Source organism: Amphiprion ocellaris, chromosome 14, assembly GCF_022539595.1.
Source record: "Amphiprion ocellaris isolate individual 3 ecotype Okinawa chromosome 14, ASM2253959v1, whole genome shotgun sequence".
In the NCBI taxonomy this organism is placed as follows: Eukaryota; Metazoa; Chordata; class Actinopteri; family Pomacentridae; genus Amphiprion; species Amphiprion ocellaris.
In genome coordinates this window covers 9,594,166-9,613,103 of record NC_072779.1, presented here as the reverse complement: position 1 = coordinate 9,613,103, position 18,938 = coordinate 9,594,166, and the positions used below count along the sequence as shown (strand labels likewise).

The 18,938-nt window shown below is 39.3% G+C and overlaps 1 protein-coding gene across 1 annotated transcript; it reads left to right on the top strand.

Annotated features, from left to right (window-relative positions):
* The first annotated feature begins 6,613 nt into the window (after nucleotides 1–6,613).
* Nucleotides 6,614–16,677, top strand: rab34b (RAB34, member RAS oncogene family b). The gene is made up of 11 exons (XM_023287567.3): nucleotides 6,614–6,736; nucleotides 7,411–7,635; nucleotides 7,990–8,081; nucleotides 9,888–9,953; nucleotides 11,578–11,679; nucleotides 12,694–12,758; nucleotides 12,857–12,908; nucleotides 12,992–13,073; nucleotides 13,743–13,833; nucleotides 13,940–14,047; nucleotides 16,168–16,677. The coding sequence occupies exons 2-11, from the start codon at nucleotides 7,588–7,590 to the stop codon at nucleotides 16,224–16,226; spliced, it is 765 nt and encodes a 254-aa protein (XP_023143335.2). The 5' UTR covers nucleotides 6,614–6,736; nucleotides 7,411–7,587; the 3' UTR covers nucleotides 16,227–16,677.
* The last annotated feature ends 2,261 nt before the right edge of the window (nucleotides 16,678–18,938 follow it).

Genomic DNA, 18,938 nt, shown 5'->3' with positions numbered 1-18,938 from the left:
GACAAAACAGTTGTACATCTAATCTAATATTATAAAATCATGAAGAATGACAAAAGACCAAAACTAAACTTTTAAGATTAATCTAAAAACAGACAAAAAATTGGAAAAACACCAGTGACACTTTTGAATATCTAATTACACAGAAGACACAATAACAAAATCCAAAAAAAACAAATAAATTTACATATCTTAAAACGTTTTCTATTCTGAAACAAAAACATCTACATGTTTCTTCAAACAGTTCCTCTTTCAATGTTCTGGGTTGCACTATGAATTGATTTACTAATAACTCTTTTCTCAAAACTGCTTCCCTCATAAAGTCTACTAATAGTTGAAATCATTGATCAAACTAATGTTACCTTCTGATCACCACTAACTATACTTTTCAGTGAATACAATCAAAGTTTCTGGACCATTTCTAAATAGCACACAGGTGAACGTCTCACCAAAACTCAAATGGATACTCTAAATGTGAAATCAAGACTCATGTTCACAACTTTTAAGGCTTCAATTAAACAGAAATTTCTAACTAACAGAGAAGTACTAAGACACTTTGCACATTTCAGTCCTCACACTATCTGACATTTCAAACTAACAGACAACTACACATGGACATAGAAGACACGAGTCCTTGGACTATCTCAAGGTTCTAGTTTACAGACAACTACTGTGAAACTTCAAAAATTTCAGCCCTCACACTGCGTGAAAGCTCATCTCCTCAGGACTCAAGAGGTCTGTACACTTAGAACATCTTGGAAATCAGGGTTCAACCCTCCAGCACAAAGCCTAAAGTCCAACCTCCTCACAAAAACTGTCAAGTCCAAACTCAAGTTAAAAATTAAGGCTGCAAGCAGCATTGAACGGGTCATCCGTCTTTCTCTACAAAACTCCTTTATGTCCCCAAACTGTGGCCATGAAAACCAAAAAAAATAGCTTTGCGCTCTTTGCGCTCTTTGCGCTCTTTGCGCTCTTTGCGCTCTTTGCGCTCTTTGCGCTCTTTGCGCTCTTTGCGCTCTTTGCGCTCTTTGCGCTCTTTGCGCTCTTTGCGCTCTTTGCGCTCTTTGCGCTCTTTGCGCTCTTTGCGCTCTTTGCGCTCTTTGCGCTCTTTGCGCTCTTTGCGCTCTTTGCGCTCTTTGCGCTCTTTGCGCTCTTTGCGCTCTTTGCGCTCTTTGCGCTCTTTGCGCTCTTTGCGCTCTTTGCGCTCTTTGCGCTCTTTGCGCTCTTTGCGCTCTTTGCGCTCTTTGCGCTCTTTGCGCTCTTTGCGCTCTTTGCGCTCTTTGCGCTCTTTGCGCTCTTTGCGCTCTTTGCGCTCTTTGCGCTCTTTGCGCTCTTTGCGCTCTTTGCGCTCTTTGCGCTCTTTGCGCTCTTTGCGCTCTTTGCCTTTTCCAGCAACTTCTTGGTTTTGCAGGAACCACCCTTCAACTCCAATCCACTGACACTCCACACCACAGACAACAACCTTTCCACTCCACTATCATCCTCCGCAAGGTTCCCAGTGGGGATTCGAACCATGACCCTCCACATGACAGACACACAACCTATGTGTGAGCTATCTTTCACACAAGGTCCTTCATGGACTTTGTTGTAATGATGGTTGAAAGAGGTTGTCATACAGCCAAAGTATGTATATATTGTAAATAAAGCTTTCCCCTGGAGTGGGGAGAAATAAAGAACTTTATCTTATCTTTATCTTATCTTATCTTAAAAAGTGTCAAAAGAGCCCTGGGCTGGATTCGAACCAAAAACCTCCTGGATGAGAGGCAGATAACTTACCACTGCACTATCCTTCCTGCTGGGTGTAACTGTTAGTTTTCGTAAATGATGGTACACAAAACTATTAAGGAGGTGAAGATAATAAAGGTACTAAGGTGGATTTCAACCGGGGACCTTCAACATGCCAGACAAAAAAACTTACCTCTACACCACCTGTCCTACAAGATGTTACTCTAACTTTGCTTAAATGATGCTAGCAATTAGTACTGGAGCATCCAAAGGACACATAAAAAGTGTGAGTGGGGATTTGAACCATGGACCTTCAACATGTGAGGCACAGAACTTACCTCTGCACCACATTTCCTACAAGGTGTTGTTGTAAATTGGCTTAAATGATGGCATCAACCAGTACTGGAGCAATCAAAGGACAAATAAAAGGTGTGAGTGGAGATTTGAATCATGTGAGGTACAGAACTTACATTGTAGGGTTGTTTCTGAGACTGAATACACCCAATCTCATCTGATCTGTGAAGCTAAGCAGGGTTGGGCCTGGTTAGTATTTGGATGGGAGACTACCTGGGAATACCAGCTGCTGTAAGCTTTTTACTTCTCATCACAACCTGAACAAGACACTGCTGGTCATTCACTAGAGACAGCTATCAACTAAAACCTCTTGGTTTCTTTATTATACACTCTATGAGGTGGATAAGCTGCAGCTCATGCTGATTTATTGCTGGTTCTGGTTGGAGCCAAAGAACAAAGGCGTCACCTGTTGGAGCAGCTGATGTCCTGCAGCCTCTTCACCACAGAAAGCCTCTGACAGCTTCAATTCTTTACACTCTGACTGCAAGACACCAATCACATAGGAACATATACATGTGTGGAACAAAGAGCTGAACTGACACTCAACATGTGTTTGACCATTTATTGATAAAGACATTCAAACATGTCTAGAGATACAACACCAACGCACGGTGTAAGAAAGGTCACAACAGACTTCACCTGCTCAGGAAACTGAGGTCCTTCGGGGTGCAGGGAGCAATTCTGAGGACCTTTTATGGTTGTGTGGTGGTATCAGCTATCCTGTATGGAGTGGTCTGCTGGAGCAGCAGCATCACAGCTGCAGACAGAAAGACACTAAAGAAACTGGTTAAGAAAGCAAGCTCTGTCCTGGGCTGGTGGTAGACAGGAGGATGATGACAAAGCTGTTGTCTATCATGGAGGACATCTCCCACCCCCTGCAGGAAACAGGACCATCACCGGCAGCTCCTTCAGGGACAGACTGCTTCACCCACGATGTTTGAAGGAGGTCCTTCCTTCCTGCAGCAGTCAGACTGTGTTCAATCAAACCTGCTCCCAGTAGTTCAGATCACCCATGAAGTAACTGCAATAAAATGTAAATAAGTCAATATGTGCAATTTCACAGGGTTTTTTTTTTTTACAAGCATTTCTATTTCTTCTCTAAGGAGAAAGCATCTATTTATATCTGTGCACTGAGTGCTGCTTTTCTTTTTACTTTTTTTCCTATCTGCTACTGCCACACTGAAAATTTCCCCACTGCAGAATCTACCTATCCATCCATCTATCTATGGTCCATCGACCTCCCTACCTATCTATCCATCCATCCATCCATCCATCCATCCATCCATCCATCCATCTCTCTCACAGGTGTGGGGGTTGATTCACCTGTTCTCAATCACCTTAATCCACGAAGGCCCGGTTCTTCATTCTTCCGCTCTCTGCCAGACCAGAGACTTTGAAACCAGAACCTTTCTCCTACAATTAGTCTGGTTTCCCCTTTTTGTTTTCACCTTGGTTTAGTTATCCTTTCTGTGTTGGTTTTAGTTTCATTCGTAAAATAAACTCCTTGTAATCTTTGACCTGTGTCTGCAGATGTCCTGTGACACCAATGATCCCATCTGATATTTAGCATGTTTTCAATTATTGGTCCCATTTCTTAAAAAAAAAAAAAAAAAAAAAAAAAAAAGCCCCCTGAAATCTGATCAGATAAATGAATGTGAAACTACTTTGGGTCTGCTGCAGCTGCCTCCCTCTGATCTTGTTCCTGCCCACAGCACAATCTGATCAGTGAAACACTGAAGGACAACTTCAGCATGTAAAACATAAATAAGCAAAGGCTGCAACTCGTGATTATTTTAATTTTAACTTAACTTTATGTGCTGTTCAAAAACTTTATTTTTTCTGCAAATGTGTAGTGATTCCAAATCTTGGTTACTGATCTCCTTGATTACAAAAAAAATCTGTATCGACCTGGAAAAAAAACAAACATGTCAGGCACCCTATGATGTTAACTGTTTGCCTGAATGTTTTTATTTAAAATCCTCAGTAATAACCTTTGACTGGTTGCTCTTAACCCTGTAAAACTCACTGCTGCAAAAATACAACATCAGCTTATTTTTTAATTACTATTTTCTATTATATATATCTGAAATAAACCCTAATCTGGGGTCTGACAGCAGCGTGAGGTCAAAGAAGCTGCCATCAGCTGCTGCACTTCTTTCCGTCCAGCAGATGGAGCCATGGAGCTGCAGTGAAGTGAAGAGCAGCACAAGGCAACCACCACTTCCATCCACTGACGCATTCAATTTGACTGACGCTAATGTTTTATTGACTTCCAACCACTAAACCAATAAAAGCTGCAAGCAGCGTTGGACGGGTCCTCGCATCCGAGCGGCCTGACTGGCCCACGCATATCCACCAGGAGGCGCTGCAACTGAGAGAGTAAAGTTTCAGGCAGATTGGACCATGTACAGGCTACTTACACAGCACTTCCTGTTTCATGGCGAGAAATCCAAAATGGCTGCCAGGTGGTGCAAAGATGTGATTAGGGCCAGACTCTGATCATACATGTAAAATTTCAGGCAGATTGGAACATGTACAGGCTGGTTACACAGCACTTCCTGTTTCATGGCGAGAAATCCAAAATGGCCGCCAAGTGGCACAAAGATGTGATTAGGGCCGGACTCTGATCATACATGTAAAATTTCAGGCAGATTGGAGCATGCACAGGCTAATTAGACAGCACTTCCTGTTTAATGGCGAGACATTCAAAATGGCCGCCAGGTGGCGCTCTTACTGTGAGTGTATATTGACCTATGGATGTGATTAGAGTCGGACCCTGATCACACATGTAAAGTTTGGGGCAGATTGATGCATGTCCAGGCTAGTTAGACAGCACTTCCTATTTCATGGCGAGACATCCAAAATGGCCGAATTCTGGTGGTCACCATGGCCATGCCCTCAGACTGTTGTGGAGCGTTTTGTTAACATTTGATCACCCATGACTGGCGTACATCCTGACCAAGTTTGAGCTCTCTCAGCGTTACGCTGTTTGAGTTAATAATTTTTGAAAATGTCCAAAAATGACAAAATATGAATCATATTTCAAAATGGCCGCATTCCGTGGCTCGCCATTTCCACGCCCTCAGACTTTTGTGGAGCATTTTGATAACTTTTGATCATCCATGCCTGGAGTACATCCTGGCCAAATTTCAGCTCTCTCAGTGGTACCCTGTTTGAGTTTATAGCTTTTGAAAATGTCTAAAAATGACCCATAATCGTCAAAACATATGACATATAATTCAAAATGGCCGACTTCCTGTTGGGTTTTGGGCATGGGTGTCAATTACATTTTTGTGCGTCTTGACGAGTTACATATGCCTACCAAGTTTCAGAACTGTAGGTCACACATACGGCCCGTAGTAAATATTTGAAATTTTCCAGGTGGCGCTATGGAGCCATTTTGCAACAATCATGTGCAATTCGTCTAAAATATCAAATATTTCAGCAGTCCTGATGTGTGTAGATATTTTGGCGAGCATATGAGCGTTCCTAACCTGTCAAAAAGTATTTTGTCTGTCACGGCAACATTGCATTGCCACGGCAACAGAATTTCATCAATTGTCAAAATCTTCACACTGTGGCATTGTCAAGGGGGGAACACTGAGCTGACCAATTTTCAGGATGATATGACAAAGTTTCAGGCAATGGTACATGCAAATGCAATGACAATTTCTTCCTGTTGCCAAGAGGTGGCACTATGAGTATTTCTAAATTTATGAATGTGGATGTGTTCAGAACCGGACTGGTGTCCATCACATCAAGTTTGGTCCGGATTGGATCATTTCCAGCTGAGATATTAATAATTCAATTTTCATGGCGAGAAATCGAAATTCGCCGCGTCGCCACAGACACGCCCCTTGACGACGAGTCACCATTTTCTCTGGGAATCATCATCAATGTGTTCTGGCTTATGTCACCACATTTGAGGTGAATCTGATCAACCTGCTAAGAATAGTACATCAAAGTGTAAAAAAATGTCTATTTCCTGCTACCACAAGGTGGCGCTATGACTGTCAATATACATAACCACATGGATGTCGTCAGGGCTGGACACTGATCACACATGTAAAATTTCAGGCAGATTGGAGCATGTTAGAACTGTTAGAACTGAAAAAGTCTCATCAATGAAGGTGGAACTTCCAGAATCTGAGCGAGAAGTCCAGTTGATTTCTACTGAAGCTCCTGTGATTACCATGACCTGGATGACTGAGAATCTACACAGACATACTTAGAGGGAAATGTAAAACAGACAAAAAGAAATAAAACAAAACTTCCAATAAAACCTAAATGATTCTAATTATTCCAAAGAATAAAGGGCAGATTTATAGAATAAAATAAAAATGATTGACTAAAACAGCTAAAAAAAAGACAAAAGATGAGTACAGTATAAAAAATGTAATTTAGCCACGATTTATTATATGAATATTTTAGTAATCAGTGAGTGAGAACAGCCTGTGGCCTCAGGATGGTGCTCTTCGACAGGAAACCTACTGCTTGTCTTTAATTTCAGCGTCTATTAATTACCAGTTTGTGTGTCTGCTGTCTGTGTGGAGCAAAGACTGAGAACTTCATCACTGTGAGCGTCATTTTGTTCTGGATTTGTTTCACTGGCAAACTTTGGATATCATAGCTTCAGATCCACTTCTTTCATCAGATTCAGGTGAAGTTGTTAAACTTGATCCAACTCTTTTGTATTTACTCTTTTTCTCTCTCTCTCTCTACACCAAATTTTTCCAGCTCTTAAGAGGTTCCATCCATAATCTCTGACCTATGAACTGGCCGGTGCGAAATCTAACTTTTTGGGTTGACAATACTTTTATTCTATCTAACCTAACTGAGTCCACAGAATAGCGGTGTACATTCTGCAAGGCTGTTTAGTCGACACATTATCCAAACCTGTATGATAGCCTTCTTGTTTCTATATAATGTCTCTCTGCCATTAACGTTTTTAGGACAAATCTCAAGTTGTACATGTTTTAAATGATTTTGGTTGCTCTTAATGGTCTTAATCTTTTAGTATTCTACATTTATTTTATTTTGAAATGTAATCTTACAGTTGTTATCCTGTTTTGTCCTGTTTTTTCTTATTTTTTAACATTTAATAATTGTTTTACACATAGATATTACAAGTCTACATCCTGTCTTATTTTTTAATTTAACATTTTTCTTCCTGACAGTCTAATAATGTGTACAGCATTTGGTCAACTCAGGTTACTTTGAAATGAGCTACATAAATAAACCAGATTTAATTTGATTATGTTGTCTGATTAACTGTACTCTCTGCTTGTACTGAGGCTAACATTTCCCCTTTTTGGACATTTTATTCTATTTCAGGCAAGCAGGGAAGACATTAACTGTGTCTTTCCCGATGTTGTGGAATGAGTGTTGAGAGAAAAAAACAGAACAAAAGAAGCTGTGTGACGTCTTGAAGTGAGCGAGGAGTGTGTTTGCTGTGGTGCTGTGAAGCTGTTTGTCTGTGCATGTGTGTGTGCATCGATCAACTGCAGCAGCATGTTGCCACCAGTGAAGAAGGACCGAGTCATTACTCAGCTCCCACAGGTTAGGAAACACACACACACACACACACACACACACACACACACACACACACACACACACACACACACACACACACACACACACACACACACACACACACACACACACGCTCTGTAATGCAGTTACAACTAACAGAATTAGTGCTGATGATGAGGTTATTTAGTTTCAGTCCAACAAGTGGACGGCTTCTAATTTGTAAAATGTCCCTGTGAGCTGAGGAACCTTTACCCCAAATTAAACTACATCCTGCATTTTTCTAAGATTAGTTTATCCACCAGAATAGAAAAAGATATATATTGTCCAATGTGCTTTTTTCTTTTTCTTGATTGCTCCTTCTTGCACCTTTCTTCCCAGTGTTTCAGTCCAAATGCAGCGCTGCACACCAAAGACGGCTTCCACCCACAGGTGAAGGCCATGTGCCAGTTCCAGAGGACGGCCACAGTCAGGTGGGATCGCAGACGGTTTGCTGCTGAGACGCCGTGTGCTCAGACGAAGTGAATTAGTTCTGGTAGCATCCTTTAAGTCACGCTATGTCTGCTGTGTCAGCTGACGGCCGTTTATCAAACTCACCACGTCCGAATGCGTTAATCAGGTGACAGATTTACATATGAGGCTCGTCATGCTTTAACGAATCGCACGAAAAAGAAGCTAAACTGACACCTCTGTCTGTTTACTCATCATGCAAATCTCAGCAAATTAGTTCTTTTTTCATGCCAAATATTCATATAAAAAACTGTAATATTCCAGGAGGAGGGGTTCCATAAAGAACTGTAAAATAATGAAAAATATCCCAATAAAAACATTAATGTTCCATAATTAAAATGCAATTTCTTGCAATAATGTTACATAATATGTACTTTTTGGCTTTTTAATGTCCAATGAAGGACATTTACATGTATAAAAACAATAACATCACCTTTAAATTTGATTGGATAATGATATAATACAAATATTTTGGCTTAATATTGCAGAAAATATCAATATTAGTTGCATTTTATCATATAACTATGTAAAAAAAAATATATCTTGTACAAATGCTAACTAGTAATTCAGTTTCACTACTGTTTGAATATTTACATTTAACTTTTTTAAAATATATAAAACTCTTGTGTATTTCCCGGATGTTTAATGTCAAGCCAATGCTTACTGAAGATATATAATTATAATTAAAATGTTTTTTCATCACTTTTAGGTCATGTCAGGTATAATATGAGTTTTTACACATCACTTAGTATGTTTTTTAATGCTATTTTACATTAAGATGTAATTTCATATTCTTCTTTTGTTACTGATATTTTTCGGGGATTTTAAAAATGTGGAAATAATCAATGAAATATTTGGGAAAATTTCAGATTTTTTTTACAGTGTTGGAAAAGCCTGGTTGTTCTTGGTGGTTCTGTTCAATTGCCATCAAGAATGTAGTTAATGATATTTAATGTCATTATTTTAAAAGCTTTTTGTACTGTGACATGCCCTCTGTGAGAAAAGCATAAACCAGCTGGGGATAATGAATGCTACTCAAACAGAAATAAATTGTGCATTTGTTAGTGACTAGATTTAGTGTTGGATTAAGCAGCAGCATTACATTGAATCTAGTGTTGACTCAATGCCAAGTCATAACAAAGCAACATTTCATGTATTAGAGTTACTCATAGATGTGTGTTAATCATTTTTAGACCACAGTAGAGTCTCAGATGAATAAATAACATCAGGTTTTAGCAACAAATCTTTGTTAGACATCAAGACTGACTTTTCAAAGATTATTTGTTTAAAGTGCATAAAATAACAGTATAATGTCATTAAATAAAATCAATTGCATGATATATTTGTTTTAAATTCATGCATTCAATCTTGAGTTTCACACACAAACACAAAACAGTTTAAAATGTATAATTTGATTATTACTCAATAAAAATATCTGGAATCTGGAATGCAAAAAGGAAGCCTTATACTCTGAGAGACTGAAGTAATGATGCAACATTAGCAATAAACTGTGCTGTGCTTTGGTATGGTGTGAATAAATGTCAAAACTCATCATTTTCACGAGGTTCAAAATGCCTCAAAAATGCAAACATGATCACGAGAAAGACTGCTTTATTCACAGTTCACCCTAATAAGAGTAGAAATGTTTAACAAAACTCATGAGGTATAAACTTAAAGGAGTTATTGTTATTGATGATGTTGCTTTGTATTTTAATCTGTCAGTATGGAGTCATGAGCGACTGCTGACAGTGTTGGCTTTGTGTTTGCAGCTTTAATATCGCTAAAGTCATCGTAGTGGGTGATGTTGCTGTGGGCAAAACGTGTCTGATCAGCAGGTAAGAGGCAGATTATGAGTAATTAGCTTAAAGCTGAGGTAGGCAGGAATCGGAAAAAGCCTAAAAAGCCCAGAATTTAACGATCAAAATTCTTGATGTGAACAGACATACAGTGAACATGGGCTTCAAAGGTGCTAAAAATAGTCAAGTTAAAAGGCAGCTGACATTTGGCTTCACACAGGAGCTGAACTCTTCAGAGGTAGAATCCTCTGGTTAACCTTCAGCCTCCACTGCCTTTGATGCTTTGATTATTCACTATTATCTCACCTGATCTGGGCTGAAAAGATCTGTGACTGAATAAAATCCCCTGGAACCAGATATATTTTCTAAGATTACAGGGCATCCTGTACTTATGTCGGAATTCTGTTCCTACGATGCAACATAATGTGATTTTCACCGTAAGCCGGAACTCACACACTGTGTTTAAGTGCTGATGTCACTCACCTACGCTAACAAAGATGGCTTTCCTTTTCTACGAAGCACTGCCATCAGAAGAGTCTGACTTATGCTTGGGAGCCATAATGAAGGGCAAAAAGCTTTTTTAAAAAAACAACACAAAGAATATAGCACAATCCAATGTGGCATACAACCGCTGAATGTAAACAAAGCCGTCTTCCTCATATAACACCGTGTGACGTATTCTTTCGCTCTGCTCACCAACAAGCTCCCGCGTGAAATTAGTTTGAATGTCACAAACGCCAGAATGATGGAACAAGACTTTCTTAATAAATTTATAACCACGAAACGCCGTAGGTCGAGGACATTGTAAACCACGGACCGGGTGTACTTGAATTACAATCTGCTGTTCCTGCTTACCCTACCTTTAATTAGAGAACGTAAGTTTATAAAATGAAAAATGTTTTAAACTTGTGTTTGTATCAACTTGGGTTTAATTCAAACTTTGTTCCAAAAAAACGTGGTTGAAGCTAAACTGGGTTACAGTTGCGGTAAAAATCATTTTCTTTCAACAAAATCCTTACGTAAATGAATAACAGATAGAATTTTAGATGCCATGAGTTAGTTAAATTCTGTTTTGATCTCATATTTTTGGAGGCAGGATTACAAACCTCTGTGCAAAAACAGAAACACAGATTTTCAGTTAAATATCCAATATTCAGTAACTTTTCCAAAATTCCAAATTCTCAAATAAAGAGCTTAAAAAAGCCTGACAGCGCATTGCCTTTAGTGGCACATGGAGCCACGTTTCTGCTAATTAAGGGTTTAACTGCGTTTACTTTCTGATAACAAGATAAGATAAGATAAGACAAGATAAGATAAGATAAGATAAGATAAGATAAGATAAGATAAGATAAGATAAGATAAGATAAGATAAGATAAGATAAGATAAGATAAGAAGCCAGTTTTTATGTTCAGTAAAACTTAATGTCATTCAGGGTGAAAACTGATGATATTATAAATGTTATACTACAAAAATTGTATTTTTTCCTGCAAGTATTTAGTGTATTATTGATTAGGCAAGTTTAAAGTAATTTATTAGTTATTGTCAAAAAGATTAATTGATTTTATTTCAAAGAGAATATATCTCTATGTAATGAAAGATTGTTCTTTGCAGTAAGAAAAACATTCTTTTGTCTTTTTGTCACCTTTCCCTGGTTCCTCTCAGGTTCTGTAGGGGTGCGTTTGATAAGAACTACAAAGCGACCATCGGGGTGGATTTTGAGATGGAGCATTTCGAGGTGCTTGGAGTTCCCTTCAGTTTACAGCTGTAAGTATTTCACTAAAACACAGAGAAAACCCCAGTTTATAGACTTACTGCATTAACTGATAATCAGGATAAAGACAAAGTTGTTTAATCTGAACCATCCTACAGCTGAAAACATCATGATGAAGTTAAAACAGTGTTTAAATGAAATCTCATGAATAGATATTTGTGTGGCTGAGCATCTTCCAGATAATCTGATAAGCGTGATGCTCAGACTGTTCAGTGGGACTTCAAATACAAGTTTTTTTCCTTTATAATGTTGGCTCTGGTCGTGCATATAGATTTACTGTAATGTTTGGTAATATCCTGCACAGTGTGTCCCTCTGTAAAATCTTAGTCTTGTTCAAATAAAGTTGATAATTATGCATTTTAACTTGTTTAACCCTCCTGTTATCCTCATTTACAGGCAGCAAAAAATGTCGTTCCTTTGTCTGAAAAAAATCAAAAATTCAGCAAAAAGTTTCCCCAAATTCATAAAAATTTGCAAAATCTTCAGAAAGAAAATTCTTTAAAAGTTTCGCTTAAATTCTTTTTTTTTAAATCCTCAAATTTGGCATGAAATAAAAATTTAAAAACTAAAAAAAAAGTAAATCTTTTCAAAAAATGAATAAAAATCTTCCCAAAAAATTCCTAAAAATATCTAAAGTGATTCTATATATATATCAGTAAAACTTCTAATATTTTCTTTAAGAATGTTCAGAAAAAAATCAACAAAAATCCAACGAATTTCGCTGGATTTTGGTTGGTTTTTTTCTGAACGTTCTTAAATAAACATATATTTTTTAACATCCCTTTTTTTCCACCGAAAAATGTTCACAAAATTCCCCAAAATGTTGAAAATGTGAAAGTTTTCACTGTGAAAATATATTTTTCCCCACATTTTGAAGCTTTAAAACGGGTCAGTTTGACCCGCAGGACGGCAGGAGGGTTAAATAAGCACCTTTTCTTCCCTTCTTCCCTTCAACTCCACCAAATATCGCAAAGACAACAGTTAAAGCTGCGTCTGATCTGTTTCAGGTGGGATACAGCAGGTCAGGAGAGGTTCAAGTGCATCGCTTCCACCTACTATAGAGGAGCACAAGGTGACATTAGCACGATATCCCCACTGTATTATTAATAAAACGGTTCATTTTCATTTTGAACTTCTGTTTAAACCGTTAATCTCTTTATGTTTCTCCAGCCATAATAGTTGTGTTTGACCTCAGCAGTGTGAACTCATTAGCACATGCCAGGTAAAGAATATCCCATTAGACTGTGATAATGGTTCCATTAAAGTTCTATTAAAAGTCATTTAACTCTGTATGTGTGTGTCCAGGCAATGGCTGGAGGATGCAATGAAGGAAAATGACCCATCCAGTGTTTTACTGTTCCTGGTCGGCACCAAGAAGGACCTCAGCGTGGGTGAAGTTTATGAAAAATGACTTTAAAGGCAACCAAAGCTGACATGTTCAGTTAATGGCTTGATTAGTTGATGGATAGGGACAATAGGGACAGTAATATTTAGGATTTTTCTATATAATTAATTGATTTTAAAAAAGAAAAAAGTTTAGGCTGGGAAGTTCAATAAACTGCTTAAATTGACAATCTAAACACCCTGGAGTGATTTTAGCAGAAATTAAAAACATTTCATTTAATTAGATTTTTGTTTTTATTAAAAATGCGGTGAACTTTTCTTGATAGCATCTTTAGGGCTACAGAGAACTTTCCTAACATTGAATAAATGATTTTTGATTTTTTTTTTTTAATCAATGGAACGTAATAAAATAGTGTAACCTCTCATAATATCACCATTTCCATCAGATTTCCAACCATTCAGAATCCAAAATATTCAACTTGCTGTCATAAAAAAAGCAGAAATTTCTGACATTTGAGGACCTGGAACCATCAAATGTTCCACTTTTGGGGATCAATTAATAAAAAAAGCTGCTGATGAGTATTCTGCTGATCGACTAATTGATTAATGAATGAGTCGTTCATCAATCAAACTTAAACTTTTTACTTTTAGATTAGAGTTAGATTAATTCTACAGACGCCCTCATCTCTCTCCCTCTGTGTTTCTCCCTCAGTCTCCTGATCAGTTGTCTCAGATCGAGCAGGAAGCCATCCGACTCTCTGAGGAAATCAAAGCAGAGTACTGGGCCGTGTCTGCAAAGTCAGGTGGGAGACAAACACACAGTCATCAACACTACATGCTTTTCTTTTTTCCTCTTTAATCCTCTGTTTGCCTCACTAAACTCTGCTCTCTGTCTCTTGGTCGTTACAGGAGATGGTGTCAGGGAGTTCTTCTTCCGTGTGGCTTCTTTAACTTTTGAGGCCAACGTTTTGTCTGAGCTGGAGAGAAGTGGGTCGAGGCACGTTGGGGACATAATCAGTGAGTCGGTTCGCTCCCAAGACGGTCTGCTACTATGTGGTTGTCAGCCTTTTCCTTCCCCCACACTAAAAAGTTATAGGTGCCCTGTTTACATTAACTATCAAATGTCAAATGCGTCCTTTCCTAGACAGGTTTTCTTCACCACATTTCTTCATAACATTTCCAAATTGATTTGAATTCTTCTTCCCTGCCTTGCTGCCCTGAACTGTCAGTGAAGCAGCGTGACACCAGCAGTAGGAATGCGCATCAAATCACATGTTTCCTCATGTGCACACCAGCATGTGTGCAACACTGTGCGATAGTACTACTAGTGGTGGAAAGCTCAGGACGCCTCAAGCAAAGTCCAATGTGACCTCACATCATGGATAATGAATTGTGAGCAGTTTCATCAAAAAGTGATTTATCCTCCCAGACTCTTTGATTTGACAGATTTATAAAGGCCTGAATAATTAAAGTTCCTTTCAGGTCACTTTTAAACCCCTAAAAACTCATCTCTGTCCATCAAAATTATGTATTTCAGAAAAGTGTCCCTGAAAATAATCCCATCCTGCTTTAACATGGCTTAGAAGGAACTCTACATGGTTGCTTCTTGTAGAATGTACAGGTCTCACTAGCCAGGACCGCACCACTGGTCTGAAGCTCGATTGTTTATTGGATGCAAAGGATCATTATGTTGGTGATGACTGAGCTGAGCTGATGCAGTGTGGGGGAAAAGCTTATTCGGAGATCAGCAGTGGCTCCTGGATCCCCGAGGAAAAGGAGGAGGCAGGAAAAGGAGGCAGAACTAAATGTGGGTTAGTGGGGTACGAGAAGCAAGAACCAACAAGTGGAAAGGGCAGAGTGGTATATATAGGGGTACAACAGGAAGAGGGTGATTGAGGTGTGGTCCTGCTCCTGAACCTCAGCTTCAAATTTTGTCTCCATTCTGTGTAGGCCACCGCCTCTCATTACTCGCTGCAGCTGTGCACACCAGCTCACCTTCAACTCTGCTCAAATCACTTTATACTACACTATGGCAAGTTGTAATAATCCAGAAGTACTTGTCGGTACACAGCAGTCCTCAGCCATGGCTTTGACTGCTAATTTCATGCATGAGGTGTCTGCTAGCATATAAAAACAACACCATATCGACATCTGCAGAAGGTAAAGAAAACAGATTTTTACTTGAGGGGGGTTGCAAAGCCTCCAGTATGTCCAAAGAAGTAGGCAATAGTAAGAAAAACAAACAGATTTCCATTCTTTTTGGTCCCTGTGATTCAACTTTTGCAGCCCTGAGGTTCCTTCATTTAGTGTTTTGATGATGGTGGTATAGAGCGCTGTCTCACACAATGATCCGGTCGGAACAGCTTTGTATTGATTTGCAGTAATCCTTCCCATTTGTGGGGACAAGTGGTCCTGAACCACGGTACCAAAATACCCCACACTGTATAACAGACCTCATCTGACCATCTCTCTTCTTTTGCCATCTCTGTAAAGCAGTGATTACGGTTTTGGCGATACTGAATGTGTTTTTTTCTTTGCATCAAGGTGTCTCTGCAGCCCAGCTATAATTTCCCTCTTCATGTTCTGTTCATGTCATGTCCTGACATTCTCAGTCACAAGAGGAAGAATTGCTCTTTCTGTTGCATGAGCGTCACAGTCATCAAATGTGTGCTTTCCACCACAATGTCCAACCTCTCCAACCTCTTTATTGATGTCTTTCTTACAGAGCCAAATGCTGATGTTTCTTTAATCATTGTTCCTATTTGAACGCGGCTAGTTGAGCAGTTTGTGCGACTGAAGCTCCTGCCATCTGTGCCCCAACAATGAAGCCTCTTTCAAAGTCATGTAGTTCTTTTTCTCTTGACATTTTGATACAAAATCAGAATGAAATAAGTCTGCTTAGCACTTTTAGACAAAACCACAGAGCATGATTGGATGTTAACACAGTGCACCGGTGTGGAACAGTGGTGTGGTTCATTTTTGTGTTAATATCAACAATTTTTTAACAGCACTGTTTATGAGATCAGTTCATTGTCAGTTTTGGTCTTTTGATGGAATTTGTTGACAGTATGAAATATGCAGCTCATAATGAGCACCAAAAACATTAAAAGTCTTTTATTTTTATTCATATTGCACAGGAATTACTGACAACACAGACGGCCATCGCAGACGCAAGAGGACCCCACAGTGCTGCTGAGACTGAACAAACGACTGCGTGGACATTCTGCATCGACGACACAGCAACACAAAGTGACTCAACAGGAAAACTTAATTGAAAAATGGACTCAGCGGTTCAGTGTAGATATCACAACCAGACCCTCTAAAAGCACTGCCAGCTAAATTATGTTGTATTTTCAATGTTCTCAAATGGCCTGAGAAGAAATTAGTTATAAGCCAAGCTGACATGATGAATTCTAAGTTGAGTCTGTAAACAAATCTGTCAGCAGAATGACCCAAATAGTGTCCTCTCAGGAATGTTTCCTGCTGACAAATAAGGCTTTGTGATATGCTTGGTTGAATGAACATTTATCAAAGGATGATTATTCTCCATTATTTTTTTTTCGTAAACTCCACTTGCCTTCTGAACATGTCCGTCTGTCTGAAGCAACATTTTTCTCCTGTCATGGAATAAATGTCGGTACCAGAAATACTGCATTTTTTTTTCATTTACTTCCCTGACCTCCAGTCATGTGGCTCTGTGCTGCTAATTTGATGCATACGGCTTCAATGACTGCAGTCATACCCATAGCGCATCTCTCTGCTCTGACATGAGGGTTCTCATGATCTTGAAAATGGAGGGATTGTTTGCAGGGGTGGAAACAAGCAGTGAGTTGCTTCCGCGGCCAATTCATTTCCTCAGCCACCCAGAGAGGATGAAGAAGTTTGTTTCTTTAAATGCCTGCATACATTACCAGTCAAAAATGTATACACCTTCTTGTTGAATGGTTTTTCTTTATTGTCTTGACTATTTATAACATTCTCACCAAAGGCACCAAAACTATGAATGAACACATATGGAATTATGTAGGAAAAAAGTAAAAACATGTTTTATGTTTTAGATTCTTCAAAATAGCCACCTTTTGCTTTGATTACTGCTTTGCACACGCTTGGCATTCTCTCACTTTGGGATGAGATGGACCACAGAGTAAAGGCAAAAGGGCTAACAAGTGTTCAGCATCTCTGGGAACTCCTTTAAGACTGTTGGAAAACCATTTAAGTTGATTACCTCATGAAGCTCATCCAGAGAATGCCAAGAGTGTGCAAAGCAAAGGGTGGCTATTTTGAAGAATCCCCACAATTTGGACTAGATTTTGTATTCAACCCTCCATCAGTTCTGGCTAGTCCCTAAAGCTACTGCTGAGCAACAACCTCCAGGCATGATGCTACCACCACCATGCTTCACTGTAGGGGTGGTATTAGCAGATGTAGCGGTGCCTGGTGTTTATTGGAATAGTGTTTGGAGTTGTGGTTTTGATTCATTCTTCTCTCAGTCCTTTAAACACTGTTTAACAAACTTAATGTAAGTTGTCGTGCCTATCAGAGGGGTGACGTCTATCAACATTGTCATAAAAGATACACACTCAAAGCTACACAAATAATTTTACTTACTCTTATCTATACCTCACCAGTTTTATCTTGATGGTCTACAGAGTGTTTGTTCTGACGTGTAAATTGTAGAATCTTATAAAAGGGTGCCTTTTCTCAACTACAATGAACAAAAATGAAAATCCTGCATGTAATGTTTTACAACATTTTATCCTTTCTCTAACATTAGGGAATACCTGTTTTTAATTATTATTATTTTGGAGAACAAATGATGGAGTTGTGGACATTCAAGTATCTGGCTATGGTCCTAAATGATATGATAGCAACCAGCAGGCCAACAACCTGTTCTCAGCTTTCTCTTGTCATCTGTAGCATCGAGTCATTTGAATGAAGTTGCAATTTAAGAGGACCTTTTACAGTCACTGCTCAAAGAAGTGTCAGTGTACTGGTCACACTGTCTGATCATTGTCCTCAAAATCTTTTTGTGCACAATTGGCTAAATTGATTCTGTTTCTGAGCAGAAAAACAGAGATGAGATTTAGGATAACGTTATTTCTTTTACACCGACAAATCAAAGTACAGATGGTTTTACCTTAGCTGACATGCTTCAACTGCAACTGCAGTCTTCTTCAGAGCGTCATCTGACGTGTGATGACGTGTCCTTTTTATCATGTGACCGGTCTGACAGATCTGTCAGAATCTGTCAGATAGGCCACGCCCCCCGCCGTCCGGTGCTCTCTGGAGGATGGAGTCCCAGGTATTAGAGGGTGTAGTCCCCCTCGTCCCGGTTCATGGAGCAGCTCGCCCGCTTCCTGATCTCGATGGCCTCCTTGATCCATCGTTTATGCTTGTTGGTCTCCAACAGAACCCATACAGCGCATAATGAAAAAACACAACATCAATACAGCAGTAAAACCACATACAAAACTCCGACAGCTATTAGTCCATCCCAAAGACAAAATAGAACCGGGCAAGAAATGCAACATCATATACGAGATTCCGTGCAAATCTTGCGAGAAAACATACATTGGAGAAACAGGCGGATCATTCAACACAAGACGAAAAGAACACCAGACAGAATGCGAAAAGGAAACAATCGGACGACTCACAAGAACACAAAAAGAAAAAGCCGAACAAGAAAACAAAAAATCAGCCATCACGGATCACTGCAAAAGAAATAATCATATCATGGACTGGGACAGGGGGAGGATTGTAACATCGGAGACCAACAAGCATAAACGATGGATCAAGGAGGCCATCGAGATCAGGAAGTGGGCGAGCTGCTCCATGAACCGGGACGAGGGGGGACTACACCCTCTAATACCTGGGACTCCATCCTCCAGAGACCACCGGACGGCGGGGG

What these genes read in the sequence shown, in the direction of transcription:
- rab34b (XM_023287567.3), top strand. Translation starts at nt 7,588, where the DNA reads ATGTTGCCACCAGTGAAGAAGGACCGAGTCATTACTCAGCTCCCACAG. An exon ending in TCATTACTCAGCTCCCACAG is followed by an intron (nt 7,636 to 7,989) that starts GTTAGGAAACAC and finishes CTTTCTTCCCAG; the next exon opens with TGTTTCAGTCCAAATGCAGC. An exon ending in AAAACGTGTCTGATCAGCAG is followed by an intron (nt 9,954 to 11,577) that starts GTAAGAGGCAGA and finishes GGTTCCTCTCAG; the next exon opens with GTTCTGTAGGGGTGCGTTTG.